At 40.1% G+C, this 24,509-nt stretch overlaps 1 protein-coding gene across 3 annotated transcripts in view; it reads left to right on the forward strand.

Annotated features, from left to right (window-relative positions):
• The first annotated feature begins 13,730 nt into the window (after window positions 1-13,730).
• The window catches only part of CPNE4 (copine 4), a 505,087-nt gene continuing 494,308 nt past the window's right edge, over window positions 13,731-24,509 (forward strand). For 2 of the 3 annotated variants that reach the window (XM_021934867.2, XM_021934870.2), the window contains exon 1: window positions 13,731-13,973. In XM_021934867.2, coding sequence (XP_021790559.1) covers window positions 13,921-13,973 — 53 coding nt within the window. In that variant the 5' untranslated portion in view covers window positions 13,731-13,920. Of the gene's footprint in view, window positions 13,974-15,707; window positions 16,976-24,509 lie in introns of those variants that run through there. The other variant, XM_021934868.2, reaches the window with a different exon arrangement.

Here is a 24,509-nt window from a genome sequence, read left to right on the forward strand (position 1 = left end):
AAGTAAAACCCATAGTAAAATAACGCTATACATTTGAACTGTCCAGGTATTTTTGAATTTGCCCTGAGTGATCCCCAAGTCACGTGGATTTTTGCCTTGTGAATATCTGAAATCTCCCAGTTCATCCATCCTCACTGTCACCACATGAGTTTAGGCCACCATCATTTTTCACCCAGATCACTATTCATCCCTGCCTCCCGTCTTGCTCGTTATCAATCAGTTCTCCACCCAGCTGCTAGAGGGAGTTTTCTAAGGTGGAAATGAAGTCACACCAGACCTCTTTTAAAAATCTCTAATGACTCCTTGAAGTCTACTCTTCCACGACCTGCCTCCCTCCTGTCTTTTCCCTCTCATGATTCCCACTGAACTCATGCCACTGAGTCAACAATCAATCTCTCTTTCCATCTCCAGACTCACCTCAATCTTCCTCATGCCTCTCTCTTCCCAAACATCTCTACTTCTGGATTTTTATGCACACAATCCTTCCTTTGCCCTTTCCTTCTCCCTTACTCCCATTTTTCTGACTGCCTCTTGCCAACTTTTCATGTCTGAGCCTAAGAATGATCTCTACAGGAATTTTTTCCTTTTCCCTAGACCCTGTTAACTCCTCCAGACTTATGCAGCCATAGCGGCTTACAAATTCTCTATCATAATTTCACCATATTTTATTAGAGCTGTTTCTTGTCTGCCACCCATGAAGATATCAGTCTGTTTTTGGCTTCATATCTTCAGTGACTAACAGAGTACTTGACACATAGCAGGTGCTCAGTGTATATTTGTTGAGTGAATGAACAATGTTCAACATTTATTTTTGATTCAGTGCTTCTATGATTCCCCAAAGGAAGCATTCAGGAAGAATAAATGAACCTCAAATAAATAAACTTGCTACTTGTGGCAATTTTAATTAGAGGCTGTGAATTATAGTGTCTGTGCACTACTGTTCCTTGTTTTTTATGGATGAGAGAGTACTTAGCAAATACAAATGGGGATTGATGTCTAGTTGATTTGATATCTGTAAGAAGCAAAGGTATTATGATGTATTCAATCACTTCCTACAAACCTGTAGTCTGAACCACACTCTTAAATGACCTGACCAATATCTTTTTTTATCCTACTTGTGGTGACTTTAATTGTAAAACCTTGCTAATATTGGTAGTCTGGGGTTGAACAGTAAAATCTCTGAGATGATAAAGACAGAGAGGATGTTTCTGTGGTCAGTTTAGAAAGAATCATGTTTCTGCCTAAGGCAGATAACTTTTTCAATTCGGGACTAATCTGAGAGCTACCCTTTCTGTCCTGAAAGAACAGAATGTTAAATGTTATTTCATTGATGCAGAATAGATGAAATAAAGAGACTTCCAGTTAGAGAAATATAGGAATGGAAAACTAGGTCAAACAGAGAGAAGCCATTCTCAAGGCAATGAGCAACAGCATTTGGATTTAGCAGAGCATGTTTGAATAACTGCTCTTAAAAATAGTTAATAAAGGCTCTGCATTAGGAAATGTAACTTTGAATGGTTATTAATCAAGAGAATAAAAATTTTCTGCCAGTCATGGTAAGGCAGCTATGCTATGAGGACTGTTACATCACAGAATGATGCTGAGAAGAAGGTCATTAGAACCCATATAACGCAAGAAGATAGCATATCCAGGCCAGACCACACTGAAGAAAATTCACGTGGTCATGCCTACTTCCATACCTGGAACTTTTGCTTAGGATTTTTGCAGTTGCTGGGAAGGAGGCTGTTTTAGACCATTTTCCTCTGCTATTACAGAAGACTACAAACTGAGTTATTTTCAAAGAACAGCAGTTTCTTTAGCTGACAGTTCTGGAGGCTGGAAAGTCCAAGATCCAGAGGCTGCATTTGGTGAGGGCTTTTTTACTGCATTATAACATGGTGGAAAGACAAAGAAGTATGTGAGACAGAGAGAGAAATGGGGTCAAAGTGGGTTAGTTATCCCAGGAGAGGGTTCCTGATAAAGGAAACTCAGTCCTAGGTAACTAATCCACTTCCATAAAAATTAATACCTTTATGAAGGCTCCACCCTCATGACCTAGTCACCTCTTAAAGGCCCAATCTCCCAATTCTGTTACATTGGTAATTAAATTTCAACATGGGTTTTGGAGGGGACAGTCAAATCATAGCAGAGGCAATGGAACTCAAACATGATACTATGAGTATATATTCTTTACACTGCAGTTAGTCATATAGTAAAACACATACAGATCTCATCTTCTAGGGGGGTTCAGTTATACTCAAATAAGTCTTCTGTTATTTTCATAAAATTCCAGCATTTAGAAAATACATATACATAAAAACTAAGTGTTATCAAGATGTTGAATCCTCAAATGGGCAAAGCTATACAAGTAATTCCTCCTGTCCATTCTTTCAGAGTCCCAAATCAACTTCTGTTTGCATCTGAAATGATAGGTAGAAGAAGAGTTATGCCATCTGGAACTTACATTCTTATTGGGCAGAGGTAGTATCTTGCCTCTGTCTCATACCATCTCAGCATATCTGGATATACAACATATGCCCTGTAAATCACTATGAATGTAGTCATGGAAAACCATGTAGTGACAAATGCAGACTCATTATTAGCCGTAGCCAGCACCCATATCTCTCTTTTTAATGATATTCCAAATTGTATTCAATAAGCCATACTTCCCTGCACAACCCAATTATTTGGGGAGTGGGAAGCTCAAGCCATCAGCATATTATATTACCTTGGTCCCTGTACTGGCTCTTTACGGGCCATGTGGCCTAAGTGATCTAATCAGAACAAACCTTGGAACTTTTGCTTAGGGTTTTTGGATGGGAGTGTTTTCTCTCACCCCTTGGACCCGTGGAAGTATAGCCTGAGCAGTTGCAGCTATATCACAGTATGCCAGAGAAAACAGAACCAGAGTTACTGGATAAAACCACCGTTGATAATTATCTTGCCTCTGGATTCTTCTAGCTACAGGAGCCAACCATTCCTTGATTGTAAGCTAGTCTGCATTCATTGTTCCTTATAACCAAAAATATTCCAACTTGCTTTCTTGTATACTAGAACTAAGAATTATGAAAATTCCTTTTGGGGATAAAACATGCAAGAAGAATGACAACATATTATTTATTAATTAAACAAATATTTATTGAGAGTCTACTGTGTACAAAGCTCCATTCTAGCCTCAGGTATAGAATGGCAAATGAAATAGGTAGTAAGTTAAGGAATATAGATAATTAAGCCAGCAAATAGAATACAAGGTGGTAAATGCTATAGTAGCATAAGTATAGACTACTGCTAGGCATATAGCAAGAGCATATTATCATTTAGGAGATTCAAGGGAAGCTTTCAGCAGCAGGGACATTTCTTTAAATACTTTAAAAAATCGGCCAAAAATTGTGTGTGTGTGCGCGCGTGCACATGTACGTGCATGTACATGCACATAAACGGCATTCCCAGAGAGGAAACAGCATGTGGGAAGGCTTGGAAACAGAGGTTGAAATATCTGAAACAAATGCAAGAGCTGGGTAGGGTGACTCATGCCTGTGGTCCCAGCACCTATGGAGGCTAAGACAGGAAGCTTTCTTGAGCCCAGGAGCTCGAGGCTGCAGGGAGTCATGATGACACTACTGTACTCCAGCCTGGTGACAGAGGCAAACAGTGACTCAAATTGAAAAAAAAAAAAGAAGGAAAGAGAAAATAAATGAAGAAAGAAATTTGCCTGGCTAGAGCACAGACGTTGGGGAACTACAGAGGGTCATAGTATGAGACCAAGCAGGAAAAATAGAAAGGACTGGATCATGCAGGCCTTTGCAGGCCAGGCTAAGGAGTTCAAACTACCCTAGGAACAATGGGAAAGTATTGAAGGGTATTAGGCAGACAAATGGCATGATCTAGTTCACTTTATTGCTAATTCAAAGGAAGGCAATTTGAAAGTAAAAAACTAGGGACAGACAAATTCAAGACCAGAAAATCAGTTACCAAAAATGTACAAGTCAGGGGAAATAAGGCCATCAGGGATTAACTAAGCTGTTATTAAACAGGTTTTGATAGAGAGAGTCAGAGAATAAACAAAGGAGACAAAAGGGAAAAGGATTGACGAGAGACTCCAAACAAAAGATGGAAGATCAAGACAGAGCCTCACAGGGAGAAAGAAAAGGAGTGCTGAGTGGTTGTCTCAAGTGACCTTGCTTTTAAGAGAGAAGCAAATTAGTTTGTCAAAAACAATCCAGTTGTCATCATGAACCAATTACAGATTTACACCAAGATGAATGCATTTGATTTAGACTATGTTATTGAAGTTAAAAAATAGCTCTCTCTAACCTACCTCATTCTCTCCATTGAATAGATTATTCTTTACAAACATATACAGATGCACACACATTACATACTATCCAGAAGACAGCTGGGGAAGTGATTTTAGTTTTTTCGTATTTAAATAGCTATGACATTTGGTTGTGTTAGTTTTTCTTCTTGTTTCCATTCTACTGGCAGAGGTTGTAGTAGAAGAAGAAACCTTAGATTTATTTAGTCCTTGGATTGAATCTTGAGTTTCACCACTTACTAGCTGTGCCTCCTTGGATAAATTGTTTAGTCTCTCTATGCCTTAATTTTATCCTATCTTAAAAAGAAATAAGACTATCATCTTGTATCAATTAGCTATTGTTGTATAACAAACCACCTCCCAAAGTCAGTGGCTTAAAATAACAAACGCTTATTAGTTCATAGTTCTGCTCTGGCTCAGCTGTTTTGGGCATGGCTCACTCACGTGTTTATGGCCAGTTGAGGGTTGACTGGAGCTTGGTTTCCTGATCTTGCCTGGGCTGTCTCACAGGTTTGGGCTTCAGCCATAATGGCTCATCTGTAGCCCATCTCTCACTCATCTTCCAAAAAGAGGGCCTGGGCTTGTTCTCACGGTGGCTACATGGAAGTATGCTAGACCTCCTATAGGTTTATTCTCAGAACTGGCAGAATGTGACTTCTGCTGCATTCTATTAACAAAAACAAGTCACAATACTAGCCCAGATTCAAGTGAGTGTAAAAATAGACTATTTTACTTAATGGTAAGAGCCACAAAGGCACACTACAAAAGTCATGGATATGTGGGGTGGGGGGAAGAACAATGATAATTTTTGAAGCCTTCCACACTCTTACCCTCCATTACAGGGAGAGTTCGATGACACCATCTTGAAGGTTCCTAGAACAGTGCCTCACTCACAAGATGCTCGATACCTGTTAATTTCTCCCTGTCTATATATACTAACAGCATGACCAGAAACACTGTAGATCATCCATTGCACATCGCAGTAGGAAGAGGTGATAGAAACAGAACAGATAAAGTTATTAATACATGCCTCAGCATTACTTACGCCTTTTTCAATAGGCAAGTGTTTTTTAAAAAGATTTTCAAAAGAGCAAAATTATAGGTCTTGCTTTTAGAAAATGTGGGCAATGTGGTTTCTGTCTTGCTCTTCTTTCTCTTTCTCCCAAGAATACCCTCAGAGTGATAGGACTTCACCTTCTCTTCTCTAGAGGAACAATGTGTTATTTTGGTCTGCCTTTGATCACTGGTGATTCACTTAAAAGGCAGGGCTGCTGGAAAAACGCAGAAAGCAGAGTTGCAATCAGAAAAATGACTATGTGAAAATGGCTTCCTCTGACTCTGTCCTTGATTCCTGGGAGTTTTTTGAGTCACTTAACTCTTTTGACTGTAGAGAACCTGCTAGGCTGAGAAGGGTAGGCAGAGTACTGTTTCTCTGGCAGTTCTCATCAATATTCTATCAGAGTTCTGCCAGGAGTTAACTGGTGAGTGTATTCCTGTGTAATTTGCCAAGGAGACAGTTGACTTACATATGCCAAGCAGATACGGTAGGGCTTTTACTTCAGAAGTAAGCAAAAATAATGGATTAAGTTAAATTACCCTCCTGGTGATTTTACAGAATGTACCAAAAACCTGCAAATTATGCACAGCCTTTGACTCAACTATTCTAATTTTACCCTAAGGTAACAAACAGAAAAGTTGTCTTTTTTAAGAACAAAGTTTTCATTTGTGATCATTTTAGATTTGTTGAAAAGTTGGGAAGAGAGTACAGAGAGTACCCATATACTTTTCATCAATTTTCCCGTAATGTAAACAGAATACATTGCATTGGAACATTTGTCATAACTAAGAATCCAACATTGGTATATTACTATTAAGCAGACTCCAGACTGTATTTGGATTTCACCAGTTTTCCCATGAATATCTTTTTTCTGTTCTGGGATCCAATCTAGGGGATCACATTGCATTTACTTTTCATGTCCTCTTGGTATCCTCTGGTCTCCAACAGTTTCTCAGTCTTTCCTTGTTTATAATGATATTACAGTTTTGAGGAGTACTAGTGAGGGGCACTAGAATGCCCCTCAATTTGGGTTGGTTTCTCATGATTTCTTCCCCCCACCAAGAATAGCCTCAGAATGACAGGACTTCACCTTCTCTTCTCTAGAGAAATGTGTTACTTTCGTCTGCTTTGATCACTGGTGATTCACTTTAAAGGCAATTTTGCTGGAAATCCCAGAATGATAACCCACAGGAGCCCCTTGGTTGGGAATTTACTTCCATCTGTAGGCTAGAGACAAGGTCAGCTCTCATTGACATCAGTGGAAAGGAAGGCCCATGGACTGTGCGCCCAGGCTACCAACAGCAGAGGGTTATTTCTGGAGATGTGAGTCTATATTGATTTAAAGGAAGAGATGTAAAGCAAGAATAGGATTTTTCTCAGCACATCCTGTCCTCCCCCATAGGACCCACTCTCCTCATCTCTTATGTTTCCCTTCCCTTCCCTTTCCTTTCCTTCCCTTCCCTTCCTCTCTTTCCCTCTTTCTTCTTTCTTTCCTTCCTTCCTTTCCTTTCTTCCTTCCCTTCCCTTTCTTTTCTTTACTTTTCTTTCTTTCCTTCCCTCCCTCCCTCCCTCCCTCCCTCCCTCCCTCCCTCCCTTCCTTCCTTCCTTCCTTCCTTCCTTCCTTCCTTCCTTCCTTCCTTCCTTCCTTCCTTCCTTCCTTCCTTCCTTCCTAGGGTCTCTCTGTCACCCACGCTGACGCACAATGGTGTCATCTCAGCTCACTGCAACCTCTGCCTCCTGGGTTCAGGCGATTCTCCAGCTTCAACCTCCCAAGTAGCTAGGATTACAGGCATGTGTCACTATGCCTGGCTAACTTTTTAATTTTTTGTAGAGATGGGGATTTGCCATGTTGCCCAGGCTAGTCTGGAACTCCTGACCTCAAGTGATCGGCCCGCCTCAGCCTCCCAAAGTGCTGGGATTACAGGTGTGAGCCACTGAGCCTGGCCCCATTTCTGTTTTCTTGATGATTCTTTAGGTTTGGCCAAATTAGACTAGGGTCTAATCAGGAGTATATAATATAAACCATGCTCATGGAAGCATTGTGTACAACAGTAAAAAATTAGAAACAAATGCTCAACAATAGGGGATTAAATTAGGCATATATCTTGTTATATCCATATATTTGGATATTTTCTAGCTATTATAAATTGTGATGTAGATTAACATAGACATAAAAGGCTGCTTGCCTAAGAATATACAGTAAGATTTCATTTAACAATTAAAAATATCTCTATATAAATGTGGTTTAAAAACTCAGCATACTGCCTCACCTCAACCCTGTGAAGAAGACATTTTTATCCTGGTGCCTGTCCTGAAGTGTCCCGTGGCCTGGCCCACCCCTGTTATAGCAGTGTAGTTTGTCTCCATAGGAGCCAAGGCCCATTACTCCGCAGAGATTGACCCTGTGACCTAGGAAGCTGTTTTCCCTTCCCGGGACAAACTGCACACATCAGAAAAATACTGCCCATCAGGAGTACACAAAGACAATAGGGCTAGTGTCTCCCAAATGTATTGCAGGGAATAAACAAGATAACATATAACCAAATAACACATATGGAATTATGTAGCTCAAGGTAACTATAGATGCTGAAGGTAACTATAGATGCTGAAGGTAACTATAGATGCAGGCCAAGTCTGAAGAATCATCAAGAAAACAGAAGTGATGGGGAGAGTGGGTCCTATGGGGGAGGATAGAACCTGCTAAGGTAAATCCTGTTCTTGCTTTACATCTCTTCCTTTAAATCAATGTAGACTTATTTCTCCAGAAATATCTCTCTGCTGTTGGTAGCCTGGGTGTGCAGTCCAGAGGTTTTCCTTTCCATTGATGTCAAATGGGAGCTGACCTTGTCTCTAGCCTACAGATGGAAGTAAATCCCCAACTGGGGGGCTCCTGTGGGTTATCCCTCTGGGGTTAATTTCTATGCAGTGGTTTGCACTGGACTATAATGTCCTGAAGAACAAGGACAATATTTTGTCAACCCCAGTACCTTGGGCAGTATTTAATAAAATTAACAACACAAGTCTTCTGTAATATTAAAGCCTCCCTGCATCCTTTTCATGCTCCTTTCCTCTTTTTCACCTTTAAGGCGTTTGGAGTGCTCAAACTGCCTCATCCTGTTTTTTCCAAACTATTAAAACTGATCATTGAGAACTTTCCTCACCTCTGGGCCCTTATAAATGCTGTTCTCTGTGCCTGGAGTGCGCTTCCCTCTGGTCTTTGTGTGCTGGCTCATTCTCAACTGTTAGTTCTCTACTCAAATGCTCTTTCCTTAGCGAGGCTTTTTGACCATGCTATCTAAAGAGGCATTTCCCAGCGACTTCTTATATCATTAGAGTTTTTAATTTCCCTCACAGAACTTATTCTAATCTACAGATGTTCTTTCTTTTACTATCTTTCTCTCTCTCATTGTGCCCTCTACATGACTCGCAACCTGTTTGTCTCTCCTTCTTTGTTCATTTTGTGTCTCCATGACTCAAGTGGTAACTCCACGAGGCAGAGACCTTACCTCGCTGGCCCAAAATTGTATCCATAACACCAGCTCGATATCTATTGAATGAATCCAGTGGAGGTAACTTACTCATTTCTCTAACTTTACTTTCCCTCTTCAACCCTTTCCTAGTTTAACATTAATCACACTTGCTGCTCAAAATTCTTTAATGTCTCCCCATGACCTCTTGCTGATGTGTCCAAATATTTAGATTTCACAGAGCAAATCTCAAAACACGTTTCTTGGGTTGCTCTTAGCTCACAGTACTTTTATTCTATCAAGTAAGAATATTTTTTAAAATGGCAAAGCCTCATGAGAATTAATGACAAGAATGCAGTGACTAATATTAACATGAAAATAAGAAGAAATACTCTCAAAAATTAATTTAGTTATATAAAATGCTTCCTGTTTTTCCTATTTCACCATGGATTAAGGAAAATTTTGAATTCCCACTCAGTATATTGGAATAAGTATTTCATGCAATAAAATAAAATCTCAAATCAATCTTACAAGGTCCTTTGTATTTATGCCCCTGCTTGCTTGTTTGCCTCAGTTCTTGCTCCTTTTCCTTCTGTCTTTATGCCCCAGATATAGTGAATTATTTAATTGTTTGAGGTTTTTTGATTATGCCATGTCTGTGCTTGACTTGGAGCCTTTGTCTATGTTGCTTCCTTGGCTGGAGAGCCTTTTTCTCTAACCTGCCTGGTTAATTTCCACAGGTCTTAGTTTCTGCATTGTCTGCTTTTTGAGGTCTACCATGACTCTTCTGGTCACATATAGGTTTTCTTCCTCTTTATTTCCTCATGGGTTACCTCATTTTTGCAATAGCCATGTGGGGTTGAAGTTGTTTATTTCTTGTCCCCTAATTAAACACAAACCCAGTGAAGAAAAAGACTATGCCTTTTTACTGAAGTGCTGCTGTGTAATGTGCTAGATGTTGGATATTGTTATGGTCTGAATGTGTCCTCTAAAATTTAATTTAATCCCCAATGCAATACCATAAGATGTGGGCCCTTTAGCAGATGATTAGGTCATGAAGGCTGGGATTAAAGCCTTTATGAAAGGGGTTTTACACCGAGTTTGGCCCCTTTTGCCCCTTCCTTCTTTTCTACCATGTGAGGACACTGTGTTCATCCCCTCTGGAGAATGCAGCAACAAGGTGCTATCTTGGAAGCAGAGAGACCAGGCCCGCACCAAATACTAAAACTGCCGATGCCTTGATCTTGGACTTCCCAGCCTCCAGAATTGTGAGAAATAAATTTTATTGTTTATAAATTACCTAGCCTATGGCATTTTGTTAAAGTAACACAAATAAACTAAGAAAGATAACAATTAGGAAAAAGCATGAGAATTGTAGATTGTTTAGGTTTCCCTCTGCCACTGTAGGTGGGGATGAGAGTGCATCCTGCCCCTGGTGAAGTTCAAGGGGAAGAAGAGCAAATGGAATTGTGGGTGTCTTATGCTCTAAGCCTTCCGGAGAAAGACTCTTTTTTTCTTCTTGCTGATAGACTAATACTCTTGAGATAGCCAATGTAGGGTGGGGACCTAGGGCAAAGGGTTTTGTAGGAATCTGCGCTTGCACTGAAGGGGCACAAGGAGAGCTTGGGACTCAGTTGACTAGTGAAAGAGACCAGACAGAAACTTGGGGGTTAATTTCCAAACTGCTATTAAGAGTTATACGTTTGTCTAGAACATCTTTTTTCATATACATCTCATATACTTTTAATATATTGAGGGCATTAGAAATAGGTAGCTGGAAAGGATTGAGCATTTTTAGGACTGAGGGTATGGTGGTTTTAAAACATCTGAAAATCTTTTGATATTCCTCTCACCAAGGGGTGGGTCTGTGTTTCCTCCCCTTGAATCTAGGCTGATCTTCGTGATGGGTTAATTTCTAAATAATTTAATCATCTTTTAGAAGGAGTGTTTATAAAACATATGTTTTGATTTCTTAATCAATAACTCAGAATATATTTGAACTTCCTCTTAACAATTCAGGTTACCATAAACATCACTTACTTTGTCCTCTGTGACACTGCTCTGTGTTTTCTGCATGGCCATTTCTGATTTTTACAGAATGTGATTTTAAGATCTGCAATGATGTTGTTTTCCTCTCATTTTCTCTTTGAATTCTATGGGTTTTCTTTACATGACTTTTTTATCATCTTAGAATTCTCTCATAAATTTGAATAAAAGTCTTAATAAGTTTTTTAGGTAACTTCTTTTCCTCTGTGAGTTTCAACAAAGGAAACTATTTAATTTCAGTTTGAATTCAAAGCTATTTCTCCAACCTTCACATGTTGTGTCCTCCAAGTTGTTTTCTGCTTCTATTTCAGATACCAGTAAAGATGTCATCTGGCCAATTTGTGTGAAAATAGAGAATAATTCTCATCCAAACCACCAGTCTCTGGAAATAAGAAAAGCTCTGAGGGTCTCCAAAGTTACCAGAGGAAGGCTGAATTTTATGGTGATTGAGAATATTTCCAAGCTTATGAAGGAGAAGAAAAATATCATTAGTTTTTTCCAGGATAGAAAAGAGTAAAGCCTGTAACAAAAAAAAAAAAAAAAAAAGTGATACAGAGGATGGAATGATGAGACCCTTGAAATAAGCAAGGAAGGACCAGAAACTGGTAATGCTCACCCATGGAATTTCATTATGAAGCCGTGGCAAGGGCCAAGCTGACCTGGATTTGAAACCCATCTCTTCAACAATGTAGATTTTGACAACATATTTGATTTCTGTGAGCCTCTGTTTGTTATCTGCAAAAAAGGGAGACAAGAATGATTACGTTATTGGATTGTCATGAACATTAAATATGATAATGTCCAATCATTCAGCCAAGTTTCTAGCATATAGTACAGGTTCAAATATTATCTTTCTTTCCCACCAACCTCTTTTCCAGGAAAATGCAAAGCTACTCTTTAGCCAGATTCTAAAATGGGGATATTTATTTTGGGAATCATTAATACCCATCTTCCTCTTTTTTCGTCCATTGGACATATTGAAATGAATGATTAATACTTATCACTTCATGATGTACACATTGTTTTGTTTCTTGTAGCCAGAATCTGGTCCTCAACTCTAACCAAAGTAAAGGAAACTGGAAGGATACATGCTTTTCCAGTCGTTAATAGAAAGTTGTCCAGGTAAGTTTCTGATGGTGTATCGGTTAGAAATAATATTTAGCTATTCATAATAAAAAACTGAAAACAGTGGCTTGAATCAATGGAAGATTTTATTTTTCTCATAATACAGCTGAAAATAATGTGGTTGCCTTTATGATACCAAAGACCCAGGTTTCTTTTATCTCTCTGCCTAACATGCCTTGGTGAATGTTGGCTGCTTCATAGTCACATGATGGCTGACTTACTGTCTGTAACCTTCGGGTGTAAAGAAAGGAAGAGGTAAAGAGATAAAGGTACATCTCAGCTGATTCAGTATCTCCTTCCCTTTGAAAACTCTCACAGAAACTGCCCTATAATTTCTACTGACATCTCAATGGCTAGATCAGTGCTGTATAACAAAACTTTCTGCAATGATAGAAATGTTCTATATCTGAACTATCCAAGATGTTAGCTACTAGCCACTTATGATTGTTTAGCATTTAAAATGTCACTTGTGGAACTGACAAAATTAACTTTTAATTTTACTTAATTTTAATAAATTTAAATGTAAATAGATACATGTGTCTAGTGGCTACCATAATAAATAGCGCAGGGCTAGATCTTAATCACATCACTACTCCATCTGCAAGAAAAGCTGGAAAATGAAGGTTTGGAGCTAAGCAGGTTGCTATCCTCTACAAAATTATGTTTTTCTTAGTAAGGAAAAACAAACACAAATGAATATAGGCTGGGCAAATAACAGCCTCTGCAACCAAGGGATATTTGCTTGCTAATATTCCTTAAGCCCAGAGGAGTAGAGTCCTAATGGGTTTATCATAGGCATGAAAAATGGTGTGTCTGGGAAGATATTATGTAGCTAAAAAGCAGAATCTTGGAGCTGGAGTTCAATTCAAATACTTTCTTTTTACGATGAGAAAACTGAGGCTCAGAGGGATGACCGAGAGACCTCATTAATAGAGCAAATAGGAAAATCTGCTCTGAAATAATATAGAGCTATTTAGTGGCCTTTATAACATCACTCATGATAAAATGTAAAATCTCAGAAAGAAAATGCCCTCTGCCTATGGTTTTTAAAATACAGGAAAGAAAAGCTGGAGAGATTTTGATGCCACCTATTGGTAGACAGAAGTATAAAGTGCCCTTTTGTAGCACAAATTGTTACCCGATGTCAGAGACACCACAGGTGGTATAGGGTTCCCATAAAAAGGAATGACAGACAGTGGAATATTTAATTTCTGCATCAGTTTGGAACATGTATGTTCATTTTCCCTTGACTCTTAGCATCTTAGAAGTTTTTCTTAGAGTGTTCCTTTTGGCTTTCCAGTAATATATCACACCTCAGGCATACACAGAAACACCAGAGGAAGATATATCAGTCAATTCTCAAAAATCACTTGAAATAGAAAAAAAAAAACAACCAAATTTTTGAGCTATAAATAGCCCTGGGGTGAAATCCAAGGTTCTTATATGATCCACAGCCTCAAAAATATATCCTGTTATTTACAACAGTTCCCTTGAGTAGTTCTTACAAAAGAAAAGAAAAGAAAAGAAAAGAAAACGGAAATTCAATTTCAAAACAAAATGCTCACCCTGACTCATTCAGGGAAGGATCCAAGGTTTTTGATGCAGGGCACTGACTCTCTGCCTGTTTTTCCCCTTCATCATCTGCTCCCTTTAAAAAAATGGTATCAACTGCACTGGTAAGAATCTACATTTCTTCCCTTTTGTTCCCTGGCTTCATTCCAGCATTTCACTTGTCACACTGATGGGTGAGATGCCTTTCATACTGGCATAAGACACTGAGCGGATGCCTCCTCTTATCTTATCAAACAGAGACCCAGCGAGTGAATCTACCCAGAGCTGAAGCTTCCTTTGCAACTTGGGAACACCAGGGCCACAGTGACTTTGTGGCTTGGCTTTAGATAAATTTGACCATGGCTGTAGAACCCAGCAGCTCAGAATCCATTAAAAGGAGAGTTGGGAGGAGGTGAGTGATAGAGACAAGGGGATTTTGATGTTACAATTGTTGAGGGGACTGTGGCTGGCGGGCAACTTGCTGTGGAGGCAGTGATTGAAAACATGGATTATTAGCTGGTTACAAATCTTTATTTGTACAGATGAGCTGTTGATTTCATATAAGAGGTGGGAGTAAATTCTGCTTTATGTGCCCTGTAAAAAGCCTCTTTGAATTTACCTTCGGTGTCATGCCTTGAGAAAAAATTCCAAGTTTCTGGCATAAAGCTGCACATGTTTTCTGCACACTGGCGAGCAGGCAACTGTTTGTTTCTAATTAGGGAGCTGAAGCCTGCTGGCAAAGGAAACCATATTTGTCACAAGTTGTAGCATTGTGTTTAGTTTGTGTATCTATGCTTTTAACGTGTAGGGCCAAAGATAACTATGTTGTTTTTCTTTTTCCCTATGAGCGTTGACTCTATAACTTCTTCTCTATGGTCCATGTGTTCACTCATTCTTAGCTGCCCCTTTAGAGACTGCTTCAATGAACAACCCCTATCCTCCCATTAACTAATTGTGTTCCCTGGTCTGGTCATTTTAACCACCCAAATCCTGGATTTATTTTTGTAGATAAAGTGAAACTTTCTTGGGCAGGTTGTTGTAAAAATTAAATAGGATGGTAAGTAGAGTGCCTAACAGATTGCCTAGAAATAGTACATGCTCAGCACATCTTAATTCCTTTTCTCTCACCTGTAATATAAGAAGTTTATGCTGAATGGTCCCTAAGGTATTTACATTATTTTTAATTTTATAAATGTTTGTTCACTGCCTACTAGGTGGTAGACACCTTTCTAGGCATTGGGGTTATAATCATGAACAAGACAACAAAACAGACATATCACTCACCTTCATAGAAATTAAATTTTAGAGGATACAATTAACATGCAAAGAAATGCATAATGACTTTTCCTTCTTCTTCGTTCATCTTTGCAAGTTCAATCCAATGCAAACTTTGAGTTCATCTCTGAGGCTACCCCTTAACAAAACCTGGAAGTAATGTTTTTGGACTTAACATTTTCATATTTAGTAATCATACACTGGTTTTGCCTGCTTAGCATCCATCTCCTCTTTCCTGGTAGGAGGACCCTGAATATCCCTAGGAGAATTGTCCCTATGTCTCACTCTCAATGCGTGTAGATCAGGTGGGGTTCCATCCTGGCTCCAGGAGTGCTATAGAAGACATCACATGCTCCCAGACATTGTGGAAGTCCCGGCCTATTAGTGTAATTCCATATCCAAAGGTCACAATGATTGACTTATGCATAACCATGTGACCCAAGTTTTTGCAATCAAAGCAAATCCAAGGATTTATGTGGTAGTTTCAGTGTACAGAGAAGCTCCCTGAGGTCCTTTCCAGGGTTCATGTTTAGTGTTATCCTATTTCAGAAAGGCTTTAGAGGTGACTGAAGGAAGAAAAATGTTATTTGTATTCTGTCAGAATGTTGTCCCTTTGTTTATCAAAGATCTTTCTGACTACTTCTACAGAACAATTAAGAGGGGATCCTGCTCCTTACCCTATTGTTTCTCTTTTTCTCGACTTTGAAATTGAGAGCTCTACAATTAGTGAAAAGATTTTGGCTGATATCACCTCCAACCTGAAGAGAGGCTTTGTTAGATATCCCCTTAATAGGGTGAGAAGGAAGACCTTCCATCCCCCCTCCATGTTAGATGTAACACACTCTATACCATCCCAATGTCAGAAAGAGACCGTCATTCACTTTACTTCATTAATTCCAAAGTCCAATTTGTGAGTCTGACAACACCAGTGTGAAGACAGAATTTAGTTGTCTAGTTTGTCTATGGTAGCAGACATAATCAGAAATAATGCCCTGTATTTGAATAAGTTCATTTGTCTGAATATGAATATGTTTGAAATAGGAAGGCCATACTTTCTCTCTAAAGTGCTTTATAACATGTGGAGGTGGTTATCCCTTACATGAGACAACATATTTTTATCTATCTTTAAGCATGGGTACTCCCTAAGTATTTCTTTATCTTAGTTGTAAGGTAGATGTATTCAGAAACGCATCATGAGACGAAGAAAATACTCTTTGTCCATTAATTTACTCATGCATTACTTACTAAAAATAATTACCAGGCTCCTGCCATATGCCAGACACTTTTGTAGACACAAGAGGATACAGAGATGAGCAACACCTTTACCATTTTTGGTGACAGTTAAGCACCCATCTAAAAAGTTGTCTTTAGTGTGTGCCAAAAAGTGTAACTCTCATTTCCCCCACACCCCCGCCGCGATATGACCGCTCCACCCTAGAGTAGAGATGGAGACCAAGCACTTGAAGATCTAAATCCAGTGTCCCCAGGAGCCCAGTTGAGCGACAAAGCTGAGCAGAAAGCCCAGACTGTGGGCGCGGCAGGACCACGGAGAGCGCCGCCGCCAAGGCCTGGGCGGGGCCCTGAGCTCGGGTTCCCGGGGCAATGTTTGTCTCCGCCAGCAACCCCCAGGGGGCGCTCGCGCGGAGGTTTCGGAACTAGTCTCTTGCCGGGTTGCTGGGTGCATGGGTTTCGTCAGAAGGTGGAAATCTCTCTGTGAGAAGCTGCCATCTCCCCGCCACCCGCTCATCCCCGTGTCTTTCTGCCATCCTCCTTTCCTTCCTCCCTCTCTCCACTCCACTCCCTCCCTCTTTCTTCAGTACCCTCCTCTTTACTCTCTGAGTTAACTGAGAGCCGACCTGCCACCTCCAACATTTTCACCCTCTTCCCCCAACCCCATCACCGAGAATGGAGTCAGGGTTTCCGGAGAGACCAAACTCTGCTCTCAGCACCTTTCCCAGCCGCTGCTGCTAAACTGACCTCGGAGAACAAGAAGGGAAGGAGGTGCGACGCCCCTTACACCACTACGTAACTACACCACCAACCACCTCCACTTCAAAGTCGGATTTTGCATCCTGGGGGCGGGACAGACCTGGTCCCGGGCTGAATTCTCTCTCCACTCTTCGAGGTTGGCACACCCAGGTAAGGAAATGCCAACTCCTCATTCCTGTGTTCCTGGGGCGCTGCGATTGCAAAGTCTGTTGGGGCTGCTGTATAGCAAGACCAACTTTTGAGATGCACTGCTTCTCGCTCACATTTGCTTGTTTGTCATTGCTGCTGTTGTTTTAAAAAGCAGCAGCAAGCAACGTCTTTAATCTGAAGGAACTTCCATCCCCTACCTCTCGCCTTCTGACATCCACCCAACTCGCCCAGGTGGGGTGGGGCGAATGGAGTTGGGGAGAAAGACCGCGGAGGGGAGGGGACAGCAGGGCGCGGGTGAGGAGCAGGTCAGGGAAGTCCCGAAGGCGGAAGAAGGGGTACCGTTTTCAAATCGGGGAAGGGGAGGGGAAGGGAGTTCTGGCTGAAGTTGCAGCTTCTTCTCTGACAGTGAGAAAGCTGTGGGACATTGTAGTCCCTTCCAATGGCTTGACCTGGCTGCGGTTGGATTCAACCTCTCAACCTCCTCCCCCACACTTCTTACAATGAGGTTCTAATAATATTTAGTTGCCTCTGGGACTCTCAGTGTTAAAAACTAATGAATAGGCTTGCAAGTGCTTTGATTCAACCCAGTCCTTCAGCGCTTCCTCCGCTGTTGAATAAAATAGCCAGAGGGAAAGGGGGACGGGACCAGAGGGACCACTGAAACCAACCCACAGCTGAGTAAGTTCACGACCCCGCGTGGTATCACAGACACACGAGAACTGTTAGGGCTGAATCCAGTGGAGACAATTAGGAGGTGGTCCACGCCAAGTCAAGTGAGTGCTGATTATCATCCGGTGAGGAGCTGGCTAAACCCTGATGAAAAATGTTCCTCCTTTATCTTGGAGTAGGTGGGCTTTAAGACCCTATTTCCCATTCTATGTTCCAATCTGACCGCGCCCCCGGGGCGCCCCAGGGCGCTTTGGCGGACTGGCTTTCAGCCCCAGAACCTGCCAGGCTCCAGGGAAAATTCACAGGCGGCAGAGATGATCCAAGGGGTGCAAACTTATGAAGGACTTGATGTGGGGGGTTGGGAAGTGGAGGGGCGAAAGGTGAGCAGAGTAAAGAGAGGGCGGGCTGGGGAAGAGAGAGTGCTCTGGGAAGCTTTGCAAGAGAAACATCTGAGAACCTGTCCCTCCCTCTCCACACACACACACACACACACACACACACACACACACACTCTCTCTCTCTCTCACAGGATTTCAGTGACTTGTGGGAAAAGGTGCCTCAGCACCTTTACATCCTGTATTCAAAACTATGCAAAACCAACTCTTCATCCTCTTGCTGCTTTGCCAGGGATTTTAAAAGCACTGTTACGGTTTTTCCTGGCTCACTTGATTTTGTTTCCTGAACAGCCGTTTTGAGCCGTCCAAAGTACTTTAATGTGTTCTCTTTAAATGAAGCTAAACCCTGCTCATTCACGCGCGCGCGCACACACACACACAATTACCTTAACTTCAAATAAAGTGTTCTTTTCTCCCTACCCTTCTATTCCCTTAACAATCCCTATTCTCAAAGACCTTTGTGTTTTATTTTCTGCTTTATATCAAAACAAACAAAAAAAGAAACACCCACTTTCCTATGACATAGGTGTTTTGAATCCATGCCAATTTTTGTAGTTAGTATCCACTGGTAAAACCACATAGCATATCCTCCCAAAAGCCAAAGGCAAGCAAAAACTTAATTTGATGCCCTTCAAGTTTAGGAAGGTCCCATTTCTTTTCATTAACCAAAAGATAAGATGAAGCTCAGCATGGCTATGGCTGGATTAGATAACTTCTGATATTTTCATATCCCTTACTGAGCTGCTGCTTCTAGGCTGAACTCATTTTATTCCCATTTTTAAAGAGAGACTGACAAAGTCACTCTGGCAGGTCAAGACTCAGAGTTAGTCAAAGGTTCTCACATGTAGAGAGGTGCATAAAATGGAGGGAGGGTTGGAAAATGCAGTCAGAACACCTGTGTTAATAGTGCCTACTAATAAAGGCCAACATTTTCTCAATTATCTCTCGTGGGAAGATTCTTATGGTTTTAGAGGATCAAACTCAAAACACATCAGAATGAGGTGATTTTTCCATTAACATTACATAAAAGGATATATTGGTCTATAGCAATAGTAGATGTTTAATCCTGGGCAGTTTTGTAGGATTGTGTGAGAAGAGATTGCCTGTAATGGAACCAAACCTCTACTTATGCGTTAACAAGTAAAAACTCCCATGGTCATCAAACTTATGCCTTTCTTGTGAGTGGTCAGCCTTGTTTTTATTCTCCCGGACACAGGCCCAGCATATTTGACTGGGAGAAGGCACAGATAGGGTACAGTGACTTCCCAGTGTGAGATAGTTGCTTTACTAGAATTTCTTTGAAAATAGTTGCTCTGAGTTGTTTCTTAACTGTAAAAAGAAATTAAAAGACTTCCTGTTTATCTCCAGGTCTCCAGTAGCAACATGACATTTTGCTTGAATTATTGGTTTGTCTTAAGGGGCCCCTGGTTTTAGAGGTTTTAATTAAAAGGTGTTTGTTCTAAAGTATATCTTAATCTGTTTGTGTATTTCTAATTAAAAATACCTCATTTCAGTTAGTAGGAAGTAAAGATGTTATCTGTTTATAGAGAAGTTTTATGTAATATTCAAAAAAATAGAAAAAGGCTTTGATTCTTTTTAATAATTAGATGATTTGAGCCCATTATTATGACTTAAAGCCTTGAGATTATACTGACTATAGGAAACAATCACAGACCAAAAAATGGGTGAATGATGGAATCTTTATTCTCATATGCATTTGAATGTTTTGGAATTAATACTGAACACATTTATAAGATTTGCACCATGCTTTCTTCTGACTTCACTTTGAAAATTCTTTGAACTGTAACACCATAGACCATTATGTTACCTTTATCCACATAAAGAAAGGATCTTTTCATTTAGAGACAAACTTATTGAAGATGAGCAGTCAGTGTTGTGTGTAATCAGTGCCGTCCATTTTCAGAGTGGGCTGAATCCAGAACAAAGAATGATGATATCAACTTGGCTAATTGGGTAAAAGTCTCTACACTAGTTGGGAAAAATCACTTCATGCATCTTTGTATTTTTAAATCAGTGATGTGCAAGAAGATCTGTATTCCATGCACTTTAAAGAGAGAAAGAGCTAAATTTGTGTTCCATATTTGATCTTTTCATTTTTGTCTTGTTAATATTTTAAAAGAAAAACAAAAACCCCTGCAGATCCATGCAGTAACCCAAAGTCATATTTCCTTGGCAACAGTAGCCAGTATACTAGATTCACAAAACATCAAAATAGAAAAATTTAAATGCATTCAAAATAAAATGTCACATAGTTCAAGACCATTCTTTGGTGCATTAAAACTGATCTTCCAACATGTAATAATAGAGTTGCCTTTCTCCTGACTGAATGTAGATGGCAAAGAATATATTACTGATTTTAATTCTTTTTAAGATATCTCCAAAATCTTATAATATTTTATTTTGAAGGAAGCATATTACGATAATAATTTAGGTTGGGGTTACACTCCATTTTTTGGATAAAGTATTTATGTGAAGGTTGATGGTAAATCCAAAAATCAAGCACAATAAATGGGTTAGGTAAGATGCATTATCTTTTCTATGTCGTTTGAAATAGACAGTCTATAGTAAGGCCTCAATTAGCGTTAAACTCAAGCAGTGAGTATCTCCTAAACTTGTGACTGCATGATAAAAACAGAGCAGTGCCAACATATACTTTCAGGGTTCTTTTTTCTGTACTAGAAACTGCAGTTATGTGGGAGCTTTCTGTTTGCTGTATGAACTACTAAATATATGTGATATATTGTATATATTTTCTCCTAAATCGGCATATCCTGGGACATCCTTTATTTGTCTGCTGTATTCTTTGGAAACCCTCTTGAGATCCATCAGCTTTTAGCTCAGAAAATATTGAGGGTTGGAAGGCACGTCTTGAAAATAAAGTGATAAGGATGCCTTCTTTGGGAAACTTTATTCCAGTAATATTATTTTAGTCATAGGGCTGGAAGGGGAGCCCATTTAAGCTGATCTGTGATGGACTCATCTCTAAACTATGAACAGCAACTTTCAACAGTGCAATATTTATCCAATAAATGTGACTGAAATTGTACAAAGTCATTGTCTGCAGCCATCTCTGTGAATGTGCATGTTCTATGACTCTCAGAACTGGAAGAGAGCTTGGGGATCATCTATTGACTCTAGCAATTTAATTTGACAGATGTGGAAGCTAAAGCTCAAATAAGTGGCTTCTCAAAATCAGGAGACTCATTCAACAACCCTTCTGATTACTCACCTCATAAAGAAACTCAAGTTCCCTGGAGATAATTACAGCGGTGGCGCCAATCTCTGGCACCATGTGCACTGCTGATCTTTATTAAGTATGAGTTAGGGATGATTGCGGGGGTGTCTCCCACCTCCATTAGAGTGTTAGGAGGAGTAGGCTTGGGACTTATTACATTGCTGTCTCTTGGAGTCAGTGCAATATTTACCCAATAAATGTGATTGAATTTGTACAAAGTCACTGTCTGCAGCCATCTCTGTTAATGTGCATGTTCTGTAAAAAATTGCTCATGCATAGACTTAGCTTTCTATTTTAAATGTCACAACTGAGTCGATAAAGTAAACAAAGAGATTTTATGAGTGTTTATAGTTCCAGGAACACACAGGGGAATCCTTTATTCTGTTTTAAATTAAAACTTCATTCAAAGAGAACAAACTTTCTTAAATGTTGCTTTTACATCTTTGGCTCAGATTACAGTATTTCTAACTTTGTTTTCCTTACTAGGAAACTAGAGAAATTTCTCCTTGGAAATGTCAGGGGGAAAATACAGTATTTCGGATTAACTCTAGAAACCTCAGGTTTAAGGTTTATTGACCAGAAGACTTCTTTCTTATCCAAAATATCCAAAACCTCTGTAGGGCAATTCATTGCACCTTGAGATGGAGGAGCAGCAAAATCAGGCTGGCAGGGGTCCAGGGCAGGGCAAGCCCTGGGAGCTGATGAGTCTAGAAGGATGAATTAGAGGGAGCTGGCAGTAGAATGGACAATCGCTAGAGGGCGCCAGAGCACCGGCGGAGTCCACCTCCGGGACCCATAAGCAGGGCTTCTAGGATAAGGAACGGAGTTTGACCCAACCCCAAGACGTGGCCTGGGGGTATTGGTTTTCCCAGGTGCATCTGACCCTCCCGCCTGGATTGCCTCGCTGCAGAGAGGGGCCAAAAGGTTTTGCCCTGAGCATCTGGTGGTCTCTTCCGGTGCCTGGTTAGCCTGCTCCGTGACTGGGCAGTCTGACTGCTCTCAAAACTCCTCGTGACAGGCCTTTTTGGGGTCTGATTGCCCTTTGTTTCCTTACATTTGGACCTGTTATCAGAAGAACTCTGAATCCAGAAATACCTGGTTTAAATCTGGGCTACAGTTTTCAAGATACAGGTATTTGGGTGAATCACTTAACCGAAGTATTAGGATCTGGAAAATGGGGCTAGTAATTGTTGTAAATGTGAGGTGTTTAGAAGCGTCTGACATTTTAGTGGATAGATAAATGCTACTTCCTGTGCCCATTCTCTTGGGAGTTCTCCCCAAACTTCATCCTTTTCTTTTTTAAATAATAATAATATCTTTTACTTAACACAATATTTAAAAAATCAACATGTAATCAATATAGAGATTATTGAGATATTTTACATTCTTCTTTTCTAGTACTAAATTTTTGAAATCTAGCATGTATTTTTATACTTATAGCACATTTTAATTGAGATTTGCCACATTTTAAGTGCTTAATGCTCCTACGTGGCTAGTGGCTACCTTACTGAAACAGTGCAGATCTGTAAGAAGAGAAAAATTACTTTCACCATTTTTCCTTTTTGTTAAAGGTTAGCAATAATATATACAATGCCTGGCATACAATAGGAGCTTAACACGGGTTCACTGTGATTATTATTTGCTATCACCATTTTATTTTTAAATGGGCCTCTTCCCCCATCTCTTATCCCTTTCCCCATCTCTTACCCCTCCCTGCTCAGCAGAAGAGTCTCATTCATCTATCTGTTGAATAATAATTGGTCACAGCATTTATGTCAAAAGCTGTGGGAGGCACTGGGGATAAACATAAAAACTTGAGGGGCAGGCAGACTGGTGAAAAGAAACATTGAAACTGTGGTGTTAAGTGTGAGGAGAAAGATGAACAAATGATGCTGGGTAAGAGATAAAGGAGACATTTGGTTTGTCTCAAAGGGCCTGGGCCTTTGTAAGTCCTGTTACACTAAGGTGATTTTCCTCTCCCTGTATTTCAAGGAAGCAGGTGGACAGAAGGTAATTTTGAGGGAGAAGTGGAAGGGTGGCGTCTCATTCAGCAGGCAATTTGGTTTATATATATTCTTTTTTTTTTTTTTTTTGAGACGGAGTCTCGCTCTGTCGCCCAGGCTGGAGTGCAGTGGCGGGATCTTGGCTCACTGCAAGCTCCGCCTCCCGGGTTTACGACATTCTCCTGCCTCAGCCTCCCCAGTAGCTGGGACTACAGGCGCCCGCCACCGCGCCCGGCTAGTTTTTTGTAATTTTTAGTAGAGACGGGGTTGGTTTATATATATTCTTAACAGTGCTAATAGAGATTCTCAAATCTAATCAACTGGCACCATGCCCATGTATGTGGTAATTTCATCAATATCATGAAATAAATGCCTAAATAATTGACTTAATTTGTTTAAACAGAAAATGGTTTGGAAGAAAATGTATTAGAAACATAACCAAGAAACTTTACCATTAAATGATGGGCTTGAAACAATCTAAATAAGAGCTCTGTTTTAAAAATATTGAAAGGTGTGTTTCACACAAATATCCACAAAAATGAAAAATAATAAGGGCAATAGAATGGCCAAAAACAATGCTTTATCATTATCATTAAAGACAGAGAAGGCTTTTAATATGTTAGCAGCCACAAGCGTCGCAAGATGACTGAAGTGATGTCTTTGTTATCTTTGGAGCAGTTGATTCAACAGGTAACTTAGAGACATAAATCTCAGTGTCAAAATGGAAAACACAAGGAGTTTTGCACCCAACATTGTGCTAATGTGAAACCAGGGGTGGATACCTTTGATCATGTGTGTTAACGTTATCTGGCCGGGTAGACTGCAGAGCTCCTGAGAAGCCATGGTCAGATTTCTTTTGCTCGGTGCCATTTATGTCCTGTGACTTGACTGATGGCGAATCATGTTGGAGAAAAGGTATGATAAGAGGAAAAGAGTGGAAATAGTTGATTTTTTGGAAACTAATAACACTCATGATAGCTCCTAACCTGATTTAATTTTAAAAAGATGGGAAAATAAATGCCTCTTATGGAATAAGAGAATGTGAGAACTTGGCAATCCCATAAAATTATGCACGCCCCTCCCATTTTCCGGATAAGAACAAAGAGACTCAGCAAGGTGAAGTGACTTACTCAAGCTCGTTGGTGGCCGAGGTACAGCAATGAGAATAAAGGCTTCCTCACTCCTGGTCCTGTGTTCCTCTCTAGCCCATG

This window comes from Papio anubis, chromosome 2 (genome assembly GCF_008728515.1).
Source record: "Papio anubis isolate 15944 chromosome 2, Panubis1.0, whole genome shotgun sequence".
NCBI lineage: Eukaryota > Metazoa > Chordata > Mammalia > Primates > Cercopithecidae > Papio > Papio anubis.